The sequence below is a fragment of the Scyliorhinus torazame genome, chromosome 1 (assembly GCF_047496885.1).
Source record: "Scyliorhinus torazame isolate Kashiwa2021f chromosome 1, sScyTor2.1, whole genome shotgun sequence".
In the NCBI taxonomy this organism is placed as follows: domain Eukaryota; kingdom Metazoa; phylum Chordata; class Chondrichthyes; order Carcharhiniformes; family Scyliorhinidae; genus Scyliorhinus; species Scyliorhinus torazame.
In genome coordinates, this window is record NC_092707.1 from 343,196,798 (window position 1) to 343,224,614 (window position 27,817).

Below are 27,817 nucleotides of genomic sequence, written 5' to 3' on the forward strand. Positions count from 1 at the left end.
TTCCTATGTGTGATTTGTAATGATTTCTACAATCTCATCACCCCATGTGAGTTGCCGGTACATTTGGTCTCGTGCTGATCAGGCAACCGAGCTGTTAACAACTGGGCAGAATGGGATCTTCCAGCAAAGTCTCAGGGTGTCTTCTGACATAACAACATAGCTTTGGTCTTGTGAACCACAAGGCGCAACGTTACGCAAGCAGTGTGTTAGAGGTTTCCAACTTTCATCTGCAAATGGAAAGCGGCTTTGGACCCATTCCCATTATTAATTGAGACAAGATCTTGTGGGATATTGGAAATGGGCAGGCATATGGAGTCAGATCACAGATCAGCCCTCCTCCCATTGAATAGTGTGAAAGTTTTTGATTATCTCCCCTCCCGTCGCTATGTTCCCACCTTGTTGCACTGCACTGAAGCCTTCCCAGTGTGCCCCTGGTCCCAAGATGAGGTGAGATCTCAGTTATCCATGATTATTGCCAGCTTCAGCCTGCTTATTGCTCCTCTCGGAATAAATTTCTCCACAAACAGCTGGCAAATTTTATTAATTTATTTACTCATTTTATTGGGAGCTGAACACTCGTCAAAGGAAAACTTCAATTCCGGGGCCAACTCGCCAAACCCCACCCCAGCCCAGGATCGCAGCAAAACAAATTACAAAAGTTTTCCTCTTATTGGAAGATGCTCGCCGGGCAGTTCCCTGATTGCTGGGATTTTGTAGTGGCTGTGCATGGTGCCTGTTGTCAATTCCATTGCACTGTTCTGTCGCTTCTTCTGCCATGAAGCTGTAGAGAGCCTGTTGAGGGAGAAATCAGTAAAAAAGCATGTGTCAATGGCATCGATTGAGATGGACTGTCTGGTTAGGAGAAGCAATGCAAATTGCCATTTGAATATCAATGGTTCAGCTGTGTGGCACTACATTCGGGTGGCTGTCTTCCGGCTAACCTTCTGTTGTCAGTGTTGCTGACCCAGATCCGCTCTTCTCTTTGGCGACCTCCTCCTCATCCTTGGTGCTGACCCCAGTCACGACCTCTGTGTTGCCATCATCCTCTTGAACCTTGGGCTGGCCTCAGTACCCTTCTCCACCACCACCTCAGCATCCTCCTCCTCGACCGATAAAAACACAGATAAATTTACTCTGGAGCAGGAGACATAGAGCCTCAGTAAATAAAAAAGTCTCTTTTCAGGTTTTTTTTAAGTAAAAGCTCCCACGGTTGTTTTAAATTTCCTTTTCAGCAAAAGAAGACAGCTTTTGGTTTTAAAAAATTGTGTGCTGTCTCTCTCACGGCAGCTAAACAACTGTCAGAATTTGATCCTTCAGATGTCTCCAACCACGTGGACATATCTTCGTTGTACATGTGCGAGACGCCAATGTGCTAGAACATAATTATGTCAGCACGTACTTGATGCATGTGCAATGGACCAGGTGCCGCTGGGTGACATTGTTAAATTTCTGTGTATGCACAAACCTGTATACCTGGGCCGGACGATGTTGGCAGCCTCTTGCGTTTGCAGGAGTTAGTATATATGGAAATGTTAGCTCTAAATAAAAGCAAATTACTGCGGATGCTGGAATCTGAAATCAAAGAGAAAATGCTGTAAAGTCTCAGCAGGTCTGGCAGCATCTGTAGGGAGAGAAAAAAGCTGACGTTTCGAGTCCAGATGATCCTTTGTCAAAGCTCTATCTGAGTAAGTGATATAATCATAATGAACGCACAGTGACTTTTCCTTGTAAAGTATTATAGAATGGCTCTTCTGAAATGGCTCACTGACGACAATCCACATCTAATTAGGTTGAAGCCCTATCATTATCATTTACATACTTTTTGTGCAGTGTTTGGTTGGGGGGGAAATAAAGATGACAAATCCTCGTACTGACTTGTGTGACAAATCTGTGTTTGATAATTCGCTTATGGGAACTGTTGCTCTTTGTTTCCCTTATGTGAGTTTCAGAAGCTAAATCCTTAATTAGTTTATATTCTTTCCGATGTTCACTCATCTCATTTTTAGCTGCTGGGGATTAAATGGAACAATATCCTTCAGTGCCTGTATTTAAGGCCAGTCTCACAGAATGATCATCGCAGAAGTAACAATTTACTTGAACGTTCATGAAATAATGCACAAAATGCAACACCTCTCATTCAGGAATATATGTGTTATGATTCCAATTAGTGCTACTATTAGACTGAAAGGTCTCAGAATGCGACCCTGACTCGAAAGAACGTAGCGTTTTATTTATTTTAGAAAACCTGGAGGAACAGAATCAGAGGACTGCCAACTAGTTTATAGTAACAAGGAAAAATCATTTATTAAACATGAACGAGATGGTTAATAAACTATTCCTTTTCTCACCCTTATCTTCACAAATGTACACCGATTTCAAGGATACCGTCCCACTCTGAAGCCAAATGGCTGATGCCACTCAATCGATCTTTTGTAGATTTCTCCTCTAATTCCCCCAAGACGATTGTCACATAAGTATTTCCAAACTCCACACTTTCAAATCTTTTTCCAAACAATGCTTTCCATCAGCTGTTTTCATCAAGAATCCGCCTCTAGGTTTTGCAACTATCCTTTCAAACAAAGCATCCTCCTGACTGTTTTAGAATAGAATAGAACATTACAGCACAGTACAGGCCCTTCGGCCCTCGATGTTGCGCCGACCTGTGAAACCATTCTAAAGCCCATCTACACTATTCCATTATCATCCATATGTCTATCCAATGACCATTTAAATGCCCTTAATGTTGGTGAGTCCACTACTGTTGCAGGCAGGACATTCCACGCCCTTACTATTCTCTGAGTAAAGAACCTACCTCTGACATCTGTCCTATATCTATCTCCCCTCAATTTAAAGCTATGTTCCCTCGTGCTAGACATCACCATCCGAGGAAAAAGGCTCTCACTGTCCACCATATCCAATCCTCTGATCATCTTGTATGCCTCGATTAAGTTACCTCTTAACCGTCTTCTCTCTAACGAAAACAGCCTCAAGTCCCTCAGCATTTCCTCACAAGATCTTCCCTCCATACATCCTGGTAAATCTCCTCTGCACCCTTTCCAATGCTTCCACATCCTTCCTATAATGCGGCGACCAGAACTGCACGCAATACTCCAAATGCGGCCGCACCAGAGTTTTGTACAGCTGCAACATGACCTCATGGCTCCGAAACTCAATCCCGCTACCAATAAAAGCTAACACACCGTACGCCTTCTTAACAACCCTCTCAACCTGAGTGGCAACTTTCAGGGATCTATGTACATGGACACCCGTTATCTCTCTGCTCATCCACACTACCAAGAATCTTACCATTAGCCCAGTACTCTGTATTCCTGTTACTCCTTCCAAAATGAATCACCTCACACTTTTCTGCATTAAACTCCATTTGCCACTTCTCAGCCCAGCTCTGCAGCTTATCTATGTCCTTCTGTAACCTGCAACATCCTTCCGCACTGTCCACAACTCCATCGCCTTTAGTGTCATTTGCAAATTTACTCACCCATCCTTCTACACCCTCCTCCAAGTCATTTATAAAAATAACAAACAGCAGTGGCCCCAAAACAGATCCTTGTGGTACACCACTAGTAACTGAACTCCAGGCTGAACATTTCCCATCAACCATCACCCTTTGTCTTCTTACAGCTAGCAATTACTGATCCAAACCGCTAAATCACCCTCAATCCCATGCCACCGTATTTTCAGCAATAGCCTACCGTGGGGAACCTTATCAAACGCTTTACTGAAATCCACATACGCTACATCAACTGCTTTACCCTCGTCCACCTGTTTGGTCACCGTCTCAAAGAACTCAATAAGGTTTGTGAGACACAACCTACCCTTCACAAAACCGTGTTGACTATCCCGAATCAAATTATTCCTTTCTAGATGATTATAAATCCTATCTTTTAGAATCCTTTCTAAGACTTTGCCCACAACAGAAGTAAGGCTCACCAGTCTATAGTTACTGGGGTTGTCTCTACTCCCCTCCTTTAACAAGGGGACAACATTTGCTATCCTCCAGTCTTCTGGCACTATTCCTGTAGACAATGACGACATAAAGATCAAAGCCAAAGGCTCTGCAATCTCCTCCCTAGCTTCCCAGAGAATCCTAGGATAAATCCCATCCGGCCCAGAGGACTTATCTATTTGCATACTTTCCAGAATTGCAAACACTTCCTCCTTATGAACCTCAATCCCGTCTAGTCTAGTAGCCTGTATCTCAGTAGTCTCCTCGACAACTTTATCTTTTTCCTGTGTGAATACTGACGAAAAATATTCACTTAACGCCTCTCCTATCTTCTCGGACTTTACGCACAACTTCCCAGTACTGTCCTTGACTGGTCCTACTCTTACCCTAGTCATTTGTTTATTCCTGACATACCTATAGAAAGTTTTAGGGTTTTCCTTGATCCTACCTGCCAAGGACTTCTCATGTCCCCCTCCTGGCTCTTCTTAGATCTCTCTTTAGGTCCTTCCTTGCTAACTTGTAACTCTCAAGCGCCCTAACTGAACCTTCACGTCTCATCTTTACATAAGCCTCCTTCTTCCTCTTGACAAGTGATTCAACTACTTTAGTAAACCACGGTTCCCTCGCTCGACCACTTCCTCCCTGCCTGACAGGTACATACTTCTGAAGGACACGCAGTAGCTGTTCCTTGAACAAGCTCCCCATTTCAATTGTGCCCATCCCCTGCAGTTTCCTTCCCCATCCTATGCATCCTAAGTCTTGCCTAATCGCATCATAATTGCCTGTCCCCCAGCTTATAGCTCTTGCCCTGCGGTATATACCTATCCCTTTCACAGGGCAGCACGGTAGCCTTGTGGATAGCACAATTGCTTCACAGCTCCAGAGTCCCAGGTTCGATTCCGGCTTGGGTCACTGTCTGTGCGGAGTCTGCACATCCTCCCCGTGTGTGCGTGGGTTTCCTCCGGGTGCTCCGGTTTCCTCCCACAGTCCAAAGATGTGCAGGTTAGGTGGATTGGCCATGATAAATTGCCCTTAGTGTCCAAAATTGCCCTTAGTGTTGGGTGGGGTTACTGGGTTATGGGGATAGGGTGGCGGTGTTGACCTTGGGTAGGGTGCTCTTTCCAAGAGCCGGTGCAGACTCGATGGGCCGAATGGCCTCCTTCTGCACTGTAAATTCTATGATAATTTCCATCGCTAAAGTAACATAACCGAATTGTGGTCACTATCACCAAAGTGCTCACCTACCTCCAAATCTAACACCTGGCCTGGTTCATTACCCAGTACCAAATCCAATGTGGCCTCGCCTCTTTTTGGCCTATCTACATACTGTGTCAGGAAACCCTCCTGCACACATTGGACAAAAACTGACCCATCTAAAGTACTCGAACGATAGTGTTTCCAGTCAATATTTGGAAAGTTAAAGTCCCCCTTTCACAACAACCCTGTTACTTTCGCTCCTATCCAGAATCATCTTTGCAATGTCCAGGATATTGGTACCCCTCTGGTTCAGGTGTAGACCATCCCGTTTGTAGAGGTCCCACCTACCCCAGAATGAGTCCCAATTATCCAGGTATCTGATTCCCTCCCTCCTGCACCATCCCTGTAGCCATGTGTTTAACTGTTCTCTCTCCCTATTCCTTGTCTCGCTAGCACGTGGCACGGGTAACAACCTCTGGGCTTTTCAAGTCTCCTCTAAGGGTTCCTTTGTCTTGAATATTATTGCACAAACTCCGAAATCCAGTCACTGATTGCTCCACAATAATTTCACCTAATGTCTCTCAAACAGTAGTGAGATATCACAAACCTTCAAATATGTTTCTGACTTTTCACTAGCCAACTCTTTCTTAGCTCTCTCTTCACTAAACAATACTGTGTCCAGGTTCCAGCTCCTACTTTCTTTTAACTTCAGGCTTCCTAGAAACCTCTCTTCATTTCTCTAGTTTCCTTAACTAGATGTTCTTTTGACTTCCAGAACTGGCTTTCTCAACCATTATTCAGTTGTATGGCTTTTCTTCTAGCAAAGCTGAGAACTGCTCACCACCTAGCTTCCTGTCAGCAGCTGCTATAAATTCAGTTAAACATAATTTCTGAAAGCCTTCCTACCCTAAAGGTACCCATGCAGCATCTCTTTCCTTCTCCAAACTTGTTTACCCTTCACGCTGTAAGCCCCTCAAAGGATAATAGACACAGTTTGAAGTAAAACTAAAACCCCCATGTATGCATACACCTTCGTTTAACATGAATTGAATTAGAATTTTACTCTTCTTTCACAGAAACACTGAATTAAATCCACTTAAATCTATGCTTTATTTCTTCAATTTTCCTTTTCTACCACTGTCCAGGTGGAACCCTGTGATCACGTGTTTATTTGAAGGCAGACTCATCAGGATGATTCCCCGTTGTCTTGCATGGCCATGGTAGGAATCGTCTGCAGGCCTGGGCTTTGAGGACTCCAGTCAACTCCGGGACATCCACACTGATGCAGGGGCATCCCTCCCGGCCTCATCAGTGGCAACTGTTGTGGATAGTAATGAAGGGGCGAGGAGACACTTCCCTATGGTTGTCCTGAGACAAAAGCTACGAAACAGCTGACATGCGCTCCTCTTCTATCTATGTGTGCAATGGCACCATCCTGTTTTCCTGAGGGGAAGGAGGCTCCTGGAGGGAAGGTGCAGCTAACTCGTTATCCTCTTGCCTAGCAAGTGCCGCACTGAGCCCATGAGACAAGAGCGATGGAATGCAGGTTAGGCACCTTTGGATGAAATGCTTGACCTGACTCTCCATGACATCGCCATCCTCTTCTTGGATGAAGCCTGAAATGCCTGGGACATCGCGCTCACTGACCCAGTCGGGGTGGGGGGGGGGGGCAGCAAAGGCATTGGCAGGGCTCATGAGGGAGATGGGGGTGTGGACCTGTGGAAATTTTTGGGATTGGGAGTTTTCTCTTTTTTCTCTGGTGCACAAGGTGTTCAAGGGTTGACTGTTTTGAGGTGGGAAAGGCGCTGTTGGCCGGAATTAAGAGAGCAGAATATTCAACAATTGTGAACTCGGAGCATGCTCCGCATTGGATGGGCATGGTATTGGAAAAGGGGGCAGCCCAGAAGCTGGGGTGGATATAGATGTGATTGGCGGATTGGAACTTCTGTGACAAGATAGAGAAGAAGATTGAGGAGTATGTGGGATTGAATTGCACGAGGGAGGGTTCACAGTCGGTGGTTTGGGAGGCCCTGAAGGCGGTGGTGAGGGGGTGGTGTTTTGTTTAAGGCCAAGGTGAATAGGGAGATGAGGGAGGAACGCCAACGACTGATAGAAGAGATTTTGGAGGTGGATGGGAGGTACGTGGAGGACCTGGAGCTGGGGATCCTGGCAAAGAGGAAGGAATTGGAGGCGAGGATTGACCTATGGGGAAGCAATGCGTCAGTTGAGAAGGGCGAGGGGGGCTGTTCATGAGTACAGGAAGAAGGCAGTTGTATGTTGGCAGGTCAGCTCCATAGGGAGGCCACAGCGAGGGAGATGGTTCAGGTGCGGGACAGGGCAGTAGTGTTGGTGGCATCTCCGGGGCAGATCAATAAGGTCTTCGAGGAGTTCTATAGGGACTTGTGTCAGTCAGAACCACCAGAGGAGGAGCAGGAGATGAAGGAATTTCTGAATGTATTAGTGTCCAACATTGGCGGAGATGAAGAAGGCAGTGGTGGAGGAGGTGGTAATCAGGAGGATGGAGGCAGGGAAGGTGGCGGGGCCAGATTGGTTCCCGGTCGAGATTTTAAGATAGGCTGGTGCCGTTGATGGTGGAAATGTTCAAGGATGCAATGGACAGGGGTGTCTTGCCACAAACGATGGGGCAGGCCTCCATCTCGTTGTTGCTTACGGAGGATAAGGATCCAGTGGAGTGTGGGACGTACAGGCCCATATCTCTGCTAAATGTCGACGCCAAGATATTGGCAAAGGTGTTGGAGGTAAGGTTGGAGGGGTGTCTTCCAAAGGTGATTGGGGAGGATCAGACGGGAATCATAAAAGGAAGACTGTTGTCCTCGAATGTGAGGAGGCTGTTGAATGTGGTGCTTTCTCAGTTGAGGGAAGGGAGACAGAAGTGATGCCGTTTAATGCGGAGAAGCTGTTTTATCGGGAGGAGTGGAGTTAGTTGATGACGATGCTGGAGAAATTTGGGATTGGGCCGAAGATTGTGGCTTGGTTGTAGCTGTTACATAAGGAGCCGATGGCGAGTATGCGAATGAATAGTATGAATTCAGCGTATTTTGCATTGTACCGGGGTACAAGGCAGGGATGCCCCATGTTCCCCCTTTTTATAATAAAGTTAGAATACCTGATTATTTATTTATTTTCCAATTAAGGGGCAATTTAGCATGGCCAATCCACCTAACCTGCACATCTTTGGGTTGTGGGGGTGAAACCCACGCAGACGCGGGGAGAATGTGCAAACTCCACACGGACAGTGACCCAGAGCCAGGATTCGAACCCGGGTCCTCAGCGCCGTAGTCCCAGTGCTAACCACTGGGCCCCATGCTGCCCTACGTTCCCCCTTCTGTTTGCATTGTCTGCAGAGCCCTTGGCTGAGGAGCTCGGGTTGTGAAAGGGGATGAGGTGGGGGGTGGTAGAGGACAGGGTGCCCTTGTATGCAGACGACTTGTTGCTGTATAATTTGGAGCCAAGCTCTTAGGTGGGGAGCATAATGGGGTTGCTTCAGGGATTTGTACAAATTGAATTTGGGGACATGAGAGTACTTTATGATCCCCCTCTAGGAGTGGAGGTGGGGGTGCTGCCATTCGGTCTGGCACATCTCACTTTAGGTATTTGGGGGTGCAGTTGGCCTTGCAAACCATGTGCATCTGTTTTTGTCCTGCCTGAAGTTGGGAAAGGTTTTGGGGAATGGTCTTCAGCACTATTTTGGGGGTTCTGCATGTGTATGTCGAGCCTGGTCCCCTAGAAGCATATTCTGGTTGTTGGACCAGCCGGAGCTGCAGGCGGGTGCTGCGGCAGACGTTTTAGCCTTCGCTTCAATGATTGCTCTCAAGTGGGTCTTGTTGGAGTGCAGGTCATCTTCTCCACCCTCTGCCTCCTGTTGGGAGTTTCTGACCCTGAAAAAAGTGAAATTTGCTCTTAAGTGGGGGTGAGTGATGGGTACGACAATTGAAGGGGTTTGTTTATTTTGCATTTTGGGGAGTTAGTTCCCATTGATAGATGAGGGGGGGGAGGAGCTTTGTGGTTTAGGGGATTTGTAAAAATTTTGAAAATTTGTGGAATAAAAAAAAAAGAAATACCTGGGGCACGGCAGAACATCGGTAGGCATGGACTCTTGCATACCCTGTGCAAAGCTGTGTATAATCATTGGCATCTCTGCCATTTTTCCCCTTGCCTCTGGTGCACGGTCAGCAGGCTTCTTCTGGCCACAACCAGAGACCTGCCATCATTTTGGGGCTCAGAAGGGGGCCTCATCCCCAGCAGTCTTCCAATCATCTGAAGACCTGGCTGTCACATCCTCCCTCAGCTGCTGGGAGGTGGCAGTGTTGTGCTCACCAGACTGGGCTCCGAAATTTACATGCAGACCCTCTGTGGATCCTGTGCTGGCAGAGGTGGCTGATGAAGCAGCTGATGATACATCGTCTGTTGCACTGGCTGCTTGGTCCCCAGTGCTGGAGTCTTCTGGCTCCTGCTTCGGCTGCAGCCTGGTCCTTGGAAGAATGATGGATGACCTGTAATAATAATCGCTTATTGTCACAAGTAGGCTTCAATGACGTTACTGTGGAAAAACCCCGAGTCGCCACATTCTGCCGCCTGTTCGGGGAGGTCGGTACGGGAAGTGAACCTGCGCTGCTGGCATTTTTCTGTACTGCAAGCCAGCTATTTAGCCCACTGTGCTAAACCAGCTCCTAAACCTATGGTGAAGAACAAAAAGAATCACTTTAAAAATCATCAAAGTTTGATGCTTCGCGTTTCATTGCATGCATCCAATGTGCTTCTATGTTAACGGCAAGATGGTTGCCTCTTCTCTCTTCCTCCTGGCTGGACAACCCTCACCGTCTGCCACCTATCGTATTCCCTTCTTGCCAGTGATCTCTGTTGGCCCCTCCTCAGCAGCTGTGAGGAGCCTTGGATCAGGAAACCTCCCCTCTTGCAGGAATTATGGGTCATCTTGTTATGCAAGATAAAGTGACAAGTCAAGGGACACCTAAAACCCTTGTCTGCATGCATTCCCACCACACATACTGGCTTCAAGCGCTCTCAAAAGGTGAAATTTCAGATGCTTTGGCCTCAGTTGCCATGTGGCGGCCCATCGCACATTCACCCTTCTGGCATAGGTGCCCACTCGCGCGCGCACACATTATTGATCACCATGCAAGAAATTCCAGTTGAATGTGCGACATTGGCACTTAGCCTTGAGGATCAAAGTCCATCATTGACCCGTTTCCTGCACTGGTCCTAGGTTCGGCGGGTACCCGCATCACCTCTGCAATCTCCGTTCAGGCTGCCTTGGTCTGGTGGAAGGGCTTTCTTATGCCATCGTCAAGAAAGAGCACCTCCTGCCTTTCCCTGACACCTTGGAGGTGACCCGTGCAGGTAGGCATCGCTGAACCATGGGGCTGGTCTGCCTCAGCGGTCACTCATTTCTCCAACATGTATTGGCAGTCTCAAGCAACCTATGAGTTGTCCAGGCAGAGACGCACCATGTTTGATCAGAAGGATCTTTAATAGACCACCCAGAGATGCAGCGTTGTCAGTTTGACAGCAGGCTCCACTAATAAAAAGCTTCCCCCGCTGCTAAGTTGCACGTCCCTTGCATGCAAGCTGCTGCCTCTTGGAATTTTCATTATAATCGAGTGGGAAAAGGCAGAAAGAGAGAAAGTGGAAGTGGCATTCCGCTCTGGTTACAACATGGGAAATGACATGCTGTTGATAAAATCCTGGCCATGATCATATCAAACACGAATGAATTTTATTTTTAAGGCCAATTAGAACTTATTTTGTCTGGTTAAAGGAAAATTTGCAGTTGGAGACAGGGTCAACCTCAATTGAAGCAAACTAGCTTGTCACACCCAATAGGATAGTGATGAGGTATTTAAGTATTGCTTCCACCTGTGAAATTGTATCACAGATCTGTCTGCAAAACTGGCACCATTAGGAGAGCAGGAGATGCTTTCAAAATAATATTAGTGGCACGGGGGAGACGGTGGCACAGTATTGTCACTCTGGACCAGTAATCCAGAGGCACGGCCCAGGGAATATTTAAATTAATAAAATCTGGAATTAACCGCTAAATGACCATAAAAGACAGAAAGTGGAAGTGGCACCGGTCCGATTTTGTCATAAAAACCCATCTGGTTTAGTAATGTCCTTTGGGGAAGGGAATCTGCCATCCTTACCTGAACTGGCCACAGGTATCTCCAGAGCCACAGCAATGTGGCTAACTGGCCCCTGAAATGGTTCAACGGCAATTAGGGATGAGCAACAAATGCTGGCCTTGCCAGCAATGCCCACGGCCCAAGAAAGTTGGAAAAAAAAGACTAGTACCAAATGTTTTAGAAAGTTCTGGAGGTACAGGTCATTGGTATACAACTGGTGCGTTATATAAATATGATCTTGTGGGCCCGCAAGTCAATAATGAAGCATATTTAGTTTTAAGAGTAACATTTATACAGCCCACTGAAATTTCATTTGTAACAATTGACTCTGTGTCATGGAGAGCAAGCCACCAACTCTGTTGCCTTATTGGAAGTATGGTGCGTACTGCATTGGATTATTCAAACCTGGGTTAGGGATGTATTTGGAACAAGATTCCGAAACACAGTTTAGACTATTAAATTATTTATTTCCTAATTAGAATCACAACTTGAGTATGGAAGCACTATTGTTACAAAAATGTACGTATAGATGCAGAAAATTGCCTTGATTGCTTTAGTATACGCTTGTCCTTTCTGAAAGAATTGTGATATTGCTGCTACAATGACCAGAGTAATGCAGCCCTCAGTGTTCATTGAACAGTTTGACTGATATTTATGACAAATCTTTTTTTCTCCCTTCTCTTTCTAGTTAAGTTATTTGAAGTAATTGAAACTGAGAAAACACTATATTTAATTATGGAGTATGCAAGTGGAGGTAAGTTTAAGGCTTTGGTTGTGACTAGTTACTGATGCATGGTATGTGGTTATTGGAGATGGAAAAACTCACTGAAATAACTGGAGTGCTGACAGTTGCGGAATTGACCTCACAATTTGAGTTTCACATTCTTTTAAAATGCAGCCATTTGTTTTTCAACATTCAGTACTTGTCTTTACCAGATTTTTCCCCTTGTTAAAAATTATTTTTTGGGCATGTTGTCTCTGCCGCTTCCTGCTAGTCCCAGGTTCCTATGTAAACTGGTACAAAGACAGCCATTTAAGACAATCAAGTAGACAGTTTGACACCAGGGAAAATGGGAAATTCTTAGGCTCAGAACCAGTAGATTTGACTCTGTTTTGTTAACTGATGACATTGGTAGTGAAACAATCTGTTTTTTCTATTTTGAAAAGGAAATCAAGAACGTTAATATTATGTTTAATGCTTTTAAACTACTGACAGTGCTGATTGTGTGGGCTAGCTCCTTTTAGTGTTTCGGCATGTTTGGGGCTTCTTCTTCAACATTGCATCTTCTGTTGAGCTAAGAGTTGAAAATTGCATAATTTATCTGGAATCCAATCCACAGCACATTATAACTAAAAGATGGATTATGCTAAGTTATCTTAAAATTCTAAATACTTCTATCAATCAGTGCGAGTATGTTCAGTTCTGTTTCCTGTTGAATAATGCAATTCTTTACAATTACCATACTTTTTATGTCTATAATTCTCTACATTGTTCCAGCCATTTCCTTTTAAACTCTGCCCCAGAAAATTATAGGATGGCATCATGTTAAATTGTGTGACAATCGAGCTTCTAGTGCCAGTACCATACCTAGTGTATCGAATTTAATCTAAAAATGCAGCAGGAAAACAACACTGGAATGCAGAGTAATGCTGGGCTGGATGTATCAGACTGGTCGCAGAATTTTGCTCCCCAAGCCTTGTCCATCTTTCAAATAAGTCTGCCACATTCTGCTCTCGCTGTGAAGCTCTGAATCCCAGAATGCATCGTAATAATTATCCAGTCAGCTTTGTGCCATCCTGATCAATAACGTATTTCAAACAAGGAAGCTGGCAATGGTCCTTTCCCCCCTGTGTTGGATCAGCCCCTTTCAATTTTAATTATTCCATAAGGGTAAACTCCCAATTTATTAAACTGCAGTTTACTTAAAGGGATGCTGACTCCATGAAATGACTGTCATTTTTTTAGTTTGAGTGGGAGGAGCTGGGCATTATTTTGAAAGAAAAACAGAAAATGCTGGAAATGGTCAGGCAGCATCCACGTTTCAGATCGCTAACTCTTATTTTGATCTTGATCACTCAGTTGATACTGGGGGCATAGCCCGAATGAATACATTTTTAAAAAGAAATCCTGAAATTGGTTGCCCTCATTAAATACGTGCAAAATTTACAACAAAAAATCAATTTTCTTCCCATTTGGTTTTCTCCTGTAAATTTTCTTGGATACCATCACTTTTCTTTCAGTTTATTATATATTTTAGGGAATTTTATTCATCCTCTGGTATTATTTCACTACTGCTAATTATTAGTTTAAAAATTGCTGAAAGCCACAGTAATTGACTGACATGTTGTTTATTATTTTCAAATTGTTCATACATAATTCTGATCTATAAATGTAAATTTGTGTTCAGAAAATGTGGGCGGTGTCAATAATTACAACAAGAAATTGTGTTTTTCAAAGTTAATTCGAAAAGAAGTGTGCACTGGTTTACGAAGTGTCAGGTTAGACTGCACATTCGGCAAATATGACTCTTACTTTCTCTTTTTACCCCTTTACAATGCAGGGGAAGTGTTTGATTACTTAGTTGCACATGGAAGAATGAAAGAAAAAGAAGCAAGGGCAAAGTTTAGACAGGTGAGTTGAGCATAACTGCATAAGGATTTAAGTTTAGCTCTTATGTTCATTATGGATTGCAATAGATTTGGGTGGCACGGTAGCACAGTTGGTAGCACTGTTACTTCACAGCACCAGGGTCCCAGGTTGGATTCCCGGTTTGGGTCACTGTCTGTGCGGAGTCTGCACATTCTCCTTGGGTTTGCATGGGTTTCCTCCCGGTGCTCCAGTTTCCTCCCACAAGTCCCAGAAGAGGTGCTTGTTAGGTGAATTGGACATTCTGAATTATCCTCAGTGTACCCGAACAGGTGCCAGAATGTGGCGACTTGGGGATTTTCACAGTAACTTCATTGCAGTGTTAATGTGAGCTTACTTGTGACACTAATGAAGATTATTATTATTTTGTTTCTGTGGAGGGAAAAGTTTTGATGGCCTGTTTTTTTTTAGTCTTTTCCTTTTTTTTTAAATAATATTTTATTGAAAATTTTTGGTCAACCAACACAGTACATTGTGCATCCCTTACACAACATTGTAACAATACAGATAATAATGACCTTTTTAAATTTAAACAAAAACAACAACAAATAAATAAATATTAAATAACAAAAAAAAATAAAAACTAGCCCTAATTGGCAACTGCCTTGTCTCAGGCCACCCCCCCCCCCCATCCCCCCCCCCCCCAAGTCCTGGGCCGCTGCTGCTGCCTTCTTTGTTCTCCCCTATCTATCTTTCCGCAAGATATTCGACGAACGGTTGCCACCGCCTAGTAAACCCTTGAGCCGACCCCCTTAGGACGAACTTAATCCGCTCCAACTTTATGAACCCCGCCATATCATTTATCCAGGTCTCCACCCCCGGGGGCTTGGCTTCTTTCCACATTAGCAATATTCTGCGCCGGGCTACTAGGGACGCAAAGGCCAAAACATCGGCCTCTTTCGCCTCCTGCACTCCCGGCTCTTGTGCAACCCCAAATATAGCCAACCCCCAGCTTGGTTCGACCCGGACTCCTACTACTTTCGAAAGCACCTTTGTCACCCCCATCCAAAACCCCTGTAGTGCCGGGCATGACCAAAACATATGGGTATGATTCGCTGGGCTTCTCGAGCACCTCGCACACCTATCCTCCACCCCAAAAAATTTACTGAGCCGTGTTCCAGTCATATGTGCCCTGTGTAATACCTTGAACTGAATCAGGCTTAGCCTGGCGCACGAGGACGACGAGTTTACCCTGTTTAGGGCATCTGCCCACATCCCCTCCTCAATCTCCTCCCCTAGCTCTTCTTCCCATTTCCCTTTTAGTTCGTCCATCATAGTCTCCCCTTCGTCTCTCATTTCCCTATATATATCCGACACCTTCCCGTCCCCCACCCATTTCTTTGAGATGACTCTGTCCTGCACCTCTTGTGTCGGGAGCTGCGGGAATTCCCTCACCTGTTGCCTCGCAAAAGCCCTCAATTGCATGTACCTGAATGCATTCCCTTGGGGCAACCCATATTTCTCGGTCAGCGCTCCCAGACTCGCAAACTTCCCATCCACAAATAGATCTTTCAATTGCGTTATACCTGCTCTTTGCCACATTCCATATCCCCCATCCATTCCCCCCGGGGCAAACCTATGGTTGTTTCTTATCGGGGACCCCCCCAGTGCTCCGGTCTTTCCCCTATGTCGTCTCCACTGTCCCCAAATCTTCAGTGTAGCTACCACCACCGGACTCGTGGTATAGTTCCTTGGTGAGAACGGCAATGGGGCTGTCACCATAGCCTGCAGGCTGGTCCCCCTACAGGACGCCCTCTCTAATCTCTTCCACGCCGCTCCTTCCTCCTCTCCCATCCACTTACTCACCATTGAAATATTAGCGGCCCAATAATACTCACTTAGGCTCGGTAGTGCCAGCCCCCCCCTATCCCTACTACGCTGTAAGAATCCCTTCCTCACTCTCGGAGTCTTCCCGGCCCAAACAAAACCCATGATACTCTTTTCTATCCTTTTGAAAAAAGCCTTCGTGATCACCACCGGGAGACACTGAAACACAAAGAGGAATCTCGGGAGGACCACCATCTTAACCGCCTGCACCCTCCCTGCCATTGACAATGCTACCATATCCCATCTCTTGAAATCTTCCTCCATCTGTTCCACCAACTGCGTCAAACTTAGCCTGTGCAATGTGCCCCAATTCTTAGCTATCTGGATCCCCAGGTAACGAAAGTCTCTTGTTACCTTCCTCAACGGTAGGTCTTCTATTTCCCTACTCTGCTCCCCTGGATGCACCACAAACAGCTCACTCTTCCCCATGTTCAATTTATACCCTGAAAAATCCCCAAACTTCCCAAGTATCCGCATTATTTCTGGCATCCCCTCCGCTGGATCCGCCACATATAGTAGCAGATCATCCGCATATAAAGATACCCGGTGTTCTTCTCCTCCCCTAAGTATTCCCCTCCATCCCTTGGAACCTCTCAGCGCTATCGCCAGGGGCTCAATCGCCAGTGCAAACAGTAATGGGGACAGAGGACATCCCTGCCTTGTCCCTCTATGGAGCCGAAAATATGCCGATCCCCGTCCATTCGTGACCACACTCGCCACTGGGGCCCTATACAACAGCTGCACCCATCTAACATACCCCTCTCCGAACCCAAATCTCCTCAACACCTCCCACAGATAATCCCACTCCACTCTATCAAATGCTTTCTCGGCATCCATCGCCACTACTATCTCCGTTTCACCCTCTGGTGGGGCCATCATCATTACCCCTAACAACCTCCGTATGTTCGTGTTCAGCTGTCTCCCCTTCACAAACCCAGTTTGGTCCTCATGAACCACCCCCGGGACACATTCCTCTATTCTCATTGCCATTACCTTGGCCAAGACCTTGGCATCTACATTGAGGAGGGAAATTGGTCTGTAGGACCCGCATTGTAGCGGATCCTTTTCCTTCTTTAAAAGAAGCGATATCGTTGCTTCTGACATAGTCGGGGGCAGTTGTCCCCTTTCCTTTGCCTCGTTAAAGGTCCTCGTCAGTAGCGGGGCGAGCAAGTCCAAATATTTTCTGTAAAATTCAACTGGGAATCTGTCCGGTCCCGGAGCCTTTCCCGTCTGCATGTTCCTAATTCCTTTCACCACTTCTTCTACTGTGATCTGTGCTCCCAATCCCATCCTTTCCTGCTCTTCCACCTTGGGAATTTCCAGCCGATCCAAAAACTCCACCATTCTCTCCCTCCCATCCGCGGGTTGAGCTTCATACAATTTTTTATAAAATGTCTTAAACACTTCATTCACTCTCTCCGCTCTCCGCTCCGTCTCTCCATCTTCGTCTCTCACCCCCCCTATTTCCCTCGCTGCTCCCCTTTTCCTCAATTGGTGTGCCAGCAATCTGCTCGCCTTCTCTCCATATTCATACTGTACACCCTGCGCCTTCCTCCATTGTGCCTCTGCAGTGCCTGTGGTCAGCAAGTCAAATTCCACATGCAGCCTTTGCCTTTCCCTATACAGTCCCTCCTCCGGTGCTTCCGCATACTGTCTGTCCACCCTCAAAAGTTCTTGCAACAACCGCTCCCGTTCCTTACTCTCCTGCTTCCCTTTATGTGTCCTTATTGATATCAGCTCCCCCCTAACCAACGCCTTCAACGCCTCCCAGACCACTCCCACCTGAACCTCCCCATTGTCATTGAGTTCCAAGTACTTTTCAATGCATCCCCTCACCCTTAAGCACACCCCCTCATCCGCCATTAGTCCCATGTCCATTCTCCAGGGTGGACGCCCTCTTGTTTCCTCCCCTATCTCCAAGTCTACCCAGTGTGGGGCATGATCCGAAATGGCTATAGCCGTATATTCCGTTCCCCTCACCCTCGGGATCAATGCCCTACCCAACACAAAAAAGTCTATGCGTGAATAGACTTTATGGACATAGGAGAAAAACGAGAACTCCCTACTCCTAGGTCTACTGAATCTCCACGGGTCCACCCCTCCCATCTGCTCCATAAAATCCTTAAGCACCTTGGCTGCTGCCGGCCTCCTACCAGTCCTGGACTTCGACCTATCCAGCCTTGGTTCCAACACCGTGTTAAAGTCTCCCCCCATTATCAGCTTTCCGGTCTCTAGGTCTGGGATGCGTCCTAGCATTCGCCTCATAAAATTGGCATCGTCCCAATTCGGGGCATACACGTTTACCAACACCACCATCTCTCCCTGTAATTTGCCACTCACCATCACGTATCTGCCCCCGTTATCCGCCACTATAGTCTTTGCCTCGAACATTACCCGCTTCCCCACTAATATAGCCACCCCCCTGTTTTTCGCATCCAGCCCCGAATGGAACACCTGCCCTACCCATCCTTTGCGCAACCTAACCTGATCTATCAGTTTCAGGTGCGTTTCCTGTAACATGACCACATCTGCTTTAAGTTTCTTAAGGTGTGCGAGTACTCGTGCCCTCTTTATCGGCCCGTTAAGCCCCCTCACGTTCCACGTGATCAGCCGAGTTGGGGGGCTTCCCACCCCCCCCCCCCCCCCTTGCCGGTTAGCCATCATCTTTTTCCAGCTTCTCGCCCAGTTCCCACGCAGCTGTATTTCTCCCAGACGGTGCCCCCCCGCCCATCCTTTCCCGTACCCACTCCCCCCTTTCCCCAGCAGCAGCAACCCAGTAATTCCCCCCTCCCCCCCCCCCCCCGCTAGACCCCCCTCTAGCGTAATTACTCCCCCCATGTTGCTCCCAGAAGTCAGCAAACTCTGGCTGACCTCGGCTTCCCCCCGTGATCACGGCTCGCCCCATGCGGCGCCCCCTCCTTCCTGCTTCTCTATTCCCGCCATAATTATCATAGTGCGGGAACCAAGCCCGCGCCTCTCCCTCGGCCCCGCCTCCGATGGCCAACGCCCCATCTCCTCTCCCTCCCCACCTCCCCCCATCACCACCTGTGGGAGAAAGAAAAGTTACCATACCGCAGGATTAATCATACAATCCCTCTTCGCCCCCCCCCCCCCCACTCGTCCCACCACTTTGTCCAAACGTTCATTTTCGTAGTCCAATCATTCCAATTTTTCTTCTACAATAAAAGTCCACGCTTCATCCGCCGTCTCAAAGTAGTGGTGCCTCCCTTGATATGTGACCCACAGTCTTGCCGGTTGCAGCATTCCAAACTTTATCTTTTTTTTGTGAAGTACCGCTTTGGCCCGATTAAAGCTCGCCCTCCTTCTCGCCACCTCCGCACTCCAATCTTGATAGACGCGGATCACCGCGTTCTCCCATTTACTACACCGAGTTTTCTTCGCCCATCTAAGGACCATTTCTCTATCCTTAAAACGGAGAAATCTCACCACTATGGCTCTGGGAGCTTCTCCTGCTCTCGATCCTCGCACCAGAACTCGGTATGCTCCCTCCACCTCCAACGGACCCGTCGGGGCCTCCACTCCCATTAACGAGTGCAGCATCGTGCTCACATATGCCCCGACGTCCGCCCCCTCCACACCTTCAGGAAGGCCAAGAATCCTCAAGTTGTTCCTCCTTGCGTTATTTTCCAGTGCCTCCAACCTCTCCACAGATCGTTTCTGGTGTGCCTCCTGTATCTCCGACTTCACCACCAGGCCCTGTATATCGTTTTCATTCTCTGCTGCTTTCGCCTTCACGACCCGAAGCTCCTGCTCCTGGGTCTTTTGTTCCTCTTTCAGCCCTTCAATCGCCTGTAATATCGGGGCCAACAACTCTTTCTTCATTTCCTTTTTTATCTCCTCCACGCAGCGTTTCAAAAACTCTTGTTGTTCAGGGCCCCATATGAAACTGCCACCTTCCGACGCCATCTTGGTTTCTGCTTGCCTTCCTTGCCGTTGTTCCAAAGGATCCGCTGCAATCCGGCCACTTTCCTCTCCTTTTTCCATCCGTGTCCAGGGGGAACACCCTTCTGGTTTACCGCACGGTGTTTTCAGCCGTTAAAATTGCCGTTGGGGCTCCTAGCAAGAGCCCAAAAGTCCGTTTCACAGGGAGCTGCCGAAACGTGCGACTCAGCTGGTCATCGCCGCACCCGGAAGCCTCTTTTTAGTCTTTTCCATTCATTACCTTGCCCATTTATTACCTCGCCAAGTAAGCTTCTTGTGTGAACTTATGAAGGAACATCACAGCCATGCCTGATTCTGTCTTTATTTGGTGTTTACACGAGCATGTTTTTCGAAGGGTGACTGGTTAATCTTTTTCTTCCTTCATTCCCTGGCAGAAATCCACTAACTGAGCATAGATTGGAGATTCAACGGGATAGTTCTGGTCTATGCAGCACACCATGAATGCTTTTGTTCTTGACAATAAATTAGTAGAAGGATTTAATTAGGCACAGCTAGACTACTGCGGACTGAATTTTCACTGAGCCAGAATGACCCGGGAGCCCTTGGCAGGTGGGACCCCATTCCAGGATTCCTGATGTATGTCTGATTTTCGGGAGTGCCTTTAAGTGGTATTGGGCTGGGTCCTATCAAAAGCCTGCATGCGGACTTGGCCAGCTCCACTGTGGAGATAGGCATGTTCTATTCCTCATAATTATGGGTTTTTAAAGAGTTGTGGTTCACGGCCCCTCAGAAGAGTCATGAAACCTAGCATGCATATGGGGACCTCTTAAAAGGTGAGTTCCAACGGTTGTCCTCTTGCCCCATTTCATAGATCCCTACAGTGTAGATGAGGGCCATTCGGCCCATCAGGTCTGCACTGACCGTCTGAAAGAGCAGCCTACCTGGACCAACTCCTCCGCCCTATCCCCGTGATCCCACCTACCCTGTGCATCTTTGGACTGTGGGAGGAAAGTGGAGCACCCGGAGAAAACCAACGCAGGCATGAGGAGAAAGTGCAAATTCACACAGTAATCCTGGTTGTAATTGAACCCGGGTCCCTGGCTCTGTGAGGCAGCAGTGATAACCACTGTGACATCCTGTGCTATGATAAGGCCCCCCCAATGTCCCCTATGCCAAGCTGTGGCACTCCAACAATCCCCATGGCCCTTCACAAACCCTATGTCGTGCTGTGGCCCCTCATAGTCTCTCTGCAAACTTCCATGCCCATTGACCCACCATAAACTGTATTGAACTACTGAATTCTATATAGTATGATGTGTTTTTTTATACTTTTAAAAAGTCATTCATTTGCTACTTTCTACTATTATTTAAAACAAAAGTAATTTATCTCCCAAGGCAATGAGTGTCAAGCATACAGATGCTTTAAAATATCAAAAGCAATGACTGAGAACCCTGACATCCATTGCTCTTGTTGAAACAGCTGTGCCCCAGAAAAAACATGGCTTGAGTGAGAGCTCAAACTCTTTGACCTCTGCTGTCAATCAAGCAATGTTTAGTTACAGAAAGTTAGGTGCTTTCAAGGGTTTGTGGTTTCTGTTATTGATTGACCCAGGCAGTGAATATCCCACCTTTTGTGGGCTCTTTCTTCTGGGACAGGGAGACTGAGCCTTGAATTGCCTCAGGGATGAAAATTCAGACCGCTATTATAGAAAGGCAATTGAAAAAGTGTGCAACATATGATCACATCCTTGGTATGAATCTATGATTATGATAAACTTGGGCAGCACGGTGGCGCAGTGGGTTCGCCGAGGCCCCAGGTTAGATCCCGGCTCTGGGTCACTGTCCGTGTGGTGTTTGCACATTCTCCCCATGTCTGCGTGGGTCTCTCCCCACGACACAAAGATGTGCCAGGTAGGTGGATTGGCCACGCTAAATTGCCCCTTAATTGGAAAAAATGAATTGGGTACGCTAAATTTATTTATTTTTAAATGATAAACTTGAAACGTTATTGCATAAAATAAGGTAATGAATCAAAGTTGTTTAAAATTTTTAAATGTTAGCAGTAAATAGCGCAAGATCGTTTCCAATGGTCAATAAATTGGTAATAGCTTGAATATTTAGTTTTAGTGCTTCAGATACTAAGAAAGAGCTTTTTTATGTAAGAGATTATTGGAATATTGAATGCATTACTAGGTGTGCAAATGAAGGTAGAGCAGTTGATGTCGTATACATGGATTTTAGTAAGGCATTTGATAAGGTTCCCCATGGTTGGCTCATGAAGAAAGTAAGGAGGTGTGGGATAGAGGGAAATTTGGCCAATTGGATAAGTAACTGGCTATCTCATAGAAGACAGAGAGTGGCGGTGGATGGAAAATTTTCAGGCTGGAGACCAGTTACCAGCGGTGTACCACAGGGATCAGTGCTGGGTCCTCTGCTATTTGTGATTTTTATCAATGACTTGGAGGAGGGGGCTGAAGGGTGGGTCAGTAAATTTGGATTGGATTGGATTGGATTTGTTTATTGTCACGTGTACCGAGGTACAGTGAAAAGTATTTTTCTGCGAGCAGCTCAACAGATCATTAAGTACATGAGAAGAAAAGGGAATAAAGAAAATACATAATAGGGCAACACAACATATACAATGTAACTACATAAGCACTGGCATCGGATGAAGCATACAGGGTGTAGTGTTAATGAAATCAGTCCATAAGAGGGTCATTTAGGAGTCTGGTGACAGTGGGGAAGAAGCTGTTTTTGAGTCTGTTCGTGCGTGTTTTCAGACTTCTGTATCTCCTGCCTGATGGAAAAAGTTGGAAGAGTGAGTACGCTGGGTGGGAGGGATCTTTGATTATACTGCCCGCTTTCCCCAGGCAGCGGGAGATGTAGATGGAATCAATGGATGGGAGGCAGGTTTGTGTGATGGACTGGGCGGTGTTCACGACTCTCTGAACTTTCTTGCGGTCCTGGGCCGAGCAGTTGCTATACCAGGCTGTGATGCAGCCTGATAGGATGCTTTCAATGGTGCATCTGTAAAAGTTGGTAAGAGTCAATGTGGACATGCCGAATTTCCTTAGTTTCCTGAGGAAGTATAGGCGCTGTTGTGCTTTCTTGGTGGTAGTGTCGACGTGGGTGGACCAGGACAGATTTTTGGAGATGTGCACCCCTAGGAATTTGAAACTGCTAACCATCTCCACCTCGGCCCCGTTGATGTTGACAGGGGTGTGTACAGTACTTTGCTTCTTGATTTGCTGATGGCACCAAGATTGGTGGAGTAGTGGATGAGGTGGAGGGCTGTTGTAGGCTGCAAAGAGACATTGATAGGATGCAGAGCTGGGCTGAAAAATGGCAGATGGAGTTTAACCCTGATAAGTGCGAGGTGATTCATTTTGGTAGGAAAAATTTGAATGCGGATTTACAGGGTCAATGGCAGGGTTCTGAGGAAAGTGGAGGAACAGAGAGATCTTGGGGTTCATGTCTACAGATCTCTGAAGGTTGCCACTCAAGTAGACAGCCGTGAAGAAGGCCTATAGTGTGTTAGCGTTTGTTAACAGGGGGCTTGAGTTTACGAGCAGTGGGGTTATGCTGCAACTGTACATGACCCTGGTGAGACCATATTTGGAGTATTGTGTGCAGTTCTGGTCAACTCACCATAGGAAGGATGTGGAAGCATTGGAAAGGGTGCAAAGGAGATTTCCAAGGATGCTGCCTGGTTTGGAGGATAGGTCTTATGAGGAAAGGTTGAGGGAGCTAGGGATTATTTCTTTGGAGCGGAGGAAGATGAGAGGCGACTTAATACAGGTTTATAAGATAATGAGGGGGATAGATCGAGTGGACGTTCAGAGACTATTTCCTCGGGTGGATGTAGCTGTTACAAGGGGGCATAACTATAAGGTTCAGGGTGGGAGATATAGGAGGGATGTCCGAGGTAGGTTCTTTACTGAGAGAGTGGTTCGGGTGTGGAATGGACTGCCTGCTGCGATAGTGGAGTCGGACACTTTAGGAACTTTCAAGCGGTTATTGGATAGGCCCATGGAGCACACCAGAATGACAGGGAGTGGGATAGCTTGATCTTGGTTTCGGACAAGGCTCGGCACAACATCGAGGACCGAAGGGCCTGTTCTGTGCTGTACTGTTCTATGTTCTATGTTCTATTACTGAGTGGCTACTGCCGATCATGCCATTTAAAAAAGGATGAAACCTTCCGGTTGCGGCAGGGATGAGCTAGCCGCACGTTTCGGCGGCTCCAGCTCCGACAGAACTTCGGGCTCTTTTAAGAGCCCCAACGGGGACTTGGACGGCCGTAAAACCCGGCGCGAGGGAAGGGAGCCCCCCCCCCCCCCGAAAGACGGAGGGAAAAACCGGCGGCGGCGGCTGCAGCCCAAAGAATCTGCAGCCAGAAGATCAGAGAGAGAGAGAGAGAGGGAGTGAAACAAAATGGCGGCGGAGAAACCACAGGTGATATGGGGGCCTGAGCAGGACGAGGTGGTGAGACGGTGCGTGGACCTGCTGAAGAAGGAGGTAATGACCCCGTTGTTACAGGCAATTGAGGGGCTTAAGGAGACTTTAAAGACCCAGGAGACGGAACTTCGCGTGGTGGAGCAGAAGGTGTCAGGTATTGAGGACGAGGTTCTGGGCCTGGCGGTCAAGACTCAGACGCACGAGGCACTTCATAAAAAGTGTGCTGACAGGATTGAGGCCCTTGAAAATGGAGCGTGAAGGAAGAACCTTAGGATACTAGGTCTCCCGGAGGGTGTGGAAGGAGTGGACTGTGGAGCGTACGTAAGTAAGATGCTGAGCTCACTGATGGGTGCTGAGGCCCCTGCGGGCCCCATGGAGGTGGAGTGGGTAAATCGGATCCCGGCGAGAAGACCAAAAGCGGGAGAACCACCAAGGGCGAAAATCGTGCGATTCTACCGCCTTAAGGACAGAGAAGAGGTCCTGAGATGGGCCAAAAAGGTGCGGAGTAGCAGATGGGAGAATGCGGTGGTAAGGATCTACCAGGATTGGAGTGCGGAGGTGGCGAGAAGGAGGGCGAGCTTCAACCGAGCCAAAGAGGTTTTGCACAAAAGGAAGGTGAAGTTTGGGATGCTGCAGCCGGCAAGACTATGGGTCACGCATCAGGAGAGTCAATATTATTTCGAGACGGCGGAGGAAGCATGGTCCTTCATCAATGAAGAGAAACTGGACCGGAACTGAGGGACTGATGCTGCAGGGAACTGTTATTGTTGTTATTATTGTTTTTGTTAATGGGATGGTGAAAGTTAAGCGAGAAGTAAACAGGGAAGGGGGGGGGACACTGGGGAAATGTGGGCGCCGGTGAGGGGGGAGAGGCGGGACATAGTCAGAGAATGGGGAAGGAGAGGGGGAGGGGAAAGGGAGCTGCGCCATAAGAGGTGGGACAGGTAAAGGGATGTTCCCGCGCCAGAAAGAATAAGGCGGGAAAACAGGCACAAGGCGGATGGGAGTTCCCTCACACCGGGGGGGCCGAGGAGCGAGCAGGAGTAGCCGGGGTCAGTTGAAGTCAGCTGACTTACGGAAGTGATATGGGGGGAGCAATCAAGCTAGATAGGCATCTAGCGGGGGGGGGGGACAACTGGGTTGCTGCTGCGGAAATCCAAAAGGAAATGGCTAAAGAGAAGGTGGTCGGGGGCGGAATGCGACGCTGGGGGAGCGAGCGGGAGCGCGGAGGCGGGATATGGGACTGGCCTAGAGAAGGTAATGGCTAGTCAACACCGGAGGGGGGCAGGTAGCCCCCCAGTGAGGCTGATCACGTGAGAGGCCTGAATGGACCGATAAAAAGGGCCCGAGCGCTCGCGCATTTGAAAGGACTAAGGGCAGACGTGGTTATAGAACATAGAACATAGAACAATACAGCGCAGTACAGGCCCTTCGGCCCACGATGTTGCACCGAAACAAAAGCCATCTAACCTACACTATACCATTATCATCCATATGTTTATCCAATAAACTTTTAAATGCCCTCAATGTTGGCGAGTTCACTACTGTAGCAGGTAGGGCATTCCATGGCCTCACTACTCTTTGCATAAAGAACCTTCCTCTGTCCTATATCTATTACCCCTCAGTTTAAAGCTATGTCCCCTCGTGCCAGCCATTTACATCCGCGGGAAAAGGCTCTCACTGTCCACCCTATCCAACTCCCTGATCATTTTGTATGCCTCTATTAAGTCTCCTCTTAACCTTCTTCTCTCCAACGAAAACAACCTCAAGTCCATCAGCCTTTCCTCATAAGATTTTCCCTCCATACCAGGCAACATCCTGGTAAATCTCCTCTGCACCCGCTCCAAAGCCTCCACGTCCTTCCTATAATGCGGTGACCAGAACTGCACGCAATACTCCAAATGCGGCCGTACCAGAGTTCTGTACAGCTGCAACATGACCTCCTGACTCCGGAACTCAATCCCTCTACCAATAAAGGCCAACACTCCATAGACCTTCTTCACCACCCTATCAACCTGGGTGGCAACTTTCAGGGATCTATGTACATGGACACCTAGATCCCTCTGCTCATCCACACTTTCAAGTACTTTACCATGAGCCAAATATTCCACATTCCTGTTGTTCTTTCCAAAGTGAATCACCTCACACTTCTCTACATTAAACTCCATTTGCCACCTCTCAGCCCAGCTCTGCAGCTTATCTATATCCCTCTGTAACCTGCTACATCCTTCCACACTATCGACAACACCACCGACTTTAGTATCGTCTGCAAATTTACTCACCCACCCTTCTGCGCCTTCCTCTAGGTCATTGATAAAAATGACAAACAGCAACGGCCCCAGAACAGATCCTTGTGGTACTCCACTTGTGACTGAACTCCATTCTGAACATTTCCCATCAACCACCACCCTCTGTCTTCTTTCAGCTAGCCAATTTCTGATCCACATCTCTAAATCACCCTCAATCCCCAGCCTCCGTATTTTCTGCAATAGCCTACCGTGGGGAACCTTATCAAACGCTTTGCTGAAATCCATATACACCACATCAACTGCTCTACCCTCGTCTACCTGTTCAGTCACCTTCTCAAAGAACTCGATAAGGTTTGTGAGGCATGACCTACCCTTCACAAAGCCATGCTGACTATCCCTGATCATATTATTCCTATCTAGATGATTATAAATCTTGTCTCTTATAATCCCCTCCAAGACTTTACCCACTACAGACGTGAGGCTCACCGGTCTATAGTTGCCGGGGTTGTCTCTGCTCCCCTTTTTGAACAAAGGGACCACATTTGCTATCCTCCAGTCCTCTGGCACTATTCCTGTAGCCAATGATGACATAAAAATCAAATCAAATCAAAATCAGTTATGCTCCAAGAGACGCACCTAAAGGTGGCGGACCAAGTTAGGCTAAGGAAAGGATGGGTGGGACAGGTGTTCCACTCAGGACTGGACGCAAAGAACAGAGGGGTGGCCATTTTGGTGGGGAAACGGGTAGCATTTGAAGCAAAGAACATCGTAGCAGATAGTGGAGGTAGATATGTAATGGTGAGTGGTAGGCTGGAGGGAATGGAGGTCGTGTTGGTTAATGTGTATGCCCCAAATTGGGACGATGCGGGGTTCATGAGACGGATGCTGGGGCGTATTCCGGACCTGGAGGCAGGAAATTTGATTTTAGGAGGGGACTTCAATACGGTGCTGGACCCGGGGCTAGATAGATCCAGCTCAAGGACTGGAAGAAGGCCGGCAGCGGCCAAGGTACTTAAGGGGTTTATGGACCAAATGGGGGGAGTGGATCCATGGCGATTTCTTAGACCCAGGGCTAGGGAGTATTCCTCCTTCTCCCACGTCCATAAAGTGTACTCCCGGATAGATTTTTTTGTTCTAGGAAGGTCGTTGATCTCTAGGGTGGAAGAAGCTGAATACTCAGCCATAGCGGTTTCGGATCATGCCCCACATTGGGTGGACCTGGAAGTAGGAGAGGACAGGGAGCAGAGAACACTCTGGCGATTAGATGTGGGACTGATGGCGGATGAGGGAGGGTGTGCAAGAGTGAGGGGGTGTATCGAGAGATACCTGGAGGTCAATGACGACGGCGAGGTCCCTGTGGGAGTGGTCTGGGAAGCACTAAAAGCGGTGGTCAGAGGAGAGCTGATTTCTA

General features: G+C 47.4%; 1 protein-coding gene across 5 annotated transcripts in view; it reads left to right on the forward strand.

The window, feature by feature from the left end:
• Positions 1-27,817, forward strand: part of mark1 (MAP/microtubule affinity-regulating kinase 1) — a 323,583-nt gene that overhangs the window by 214,549 nt on the left and 81,217 nt on the right. For 4 of the 5 annotated variants that reach the window (XR_011947845.1, XM_072509526.1, XM_072509507.1 and 1 more), the window contains 2 exons: positions 12,011-12,076; positions 13,884-13,954. Coding sequence is in view for 4 of the 5 variants with exons in the window: in XM_072509526.1 (XP_072365627.1) it covers positions 12,011-12,076; positions 13,884-13,954 (137 nt within the window). In the remaining variant the exon portion in view is untranslated. Of the gene's footprint in view, positions 1-6,306; positions 6,397-12,010; positions 12,077-13,883; positions 13,955-27,817 lie in introns of those variants that run through there. The other variant, XM_072509555.1, reaches the window with a different exon arrangement.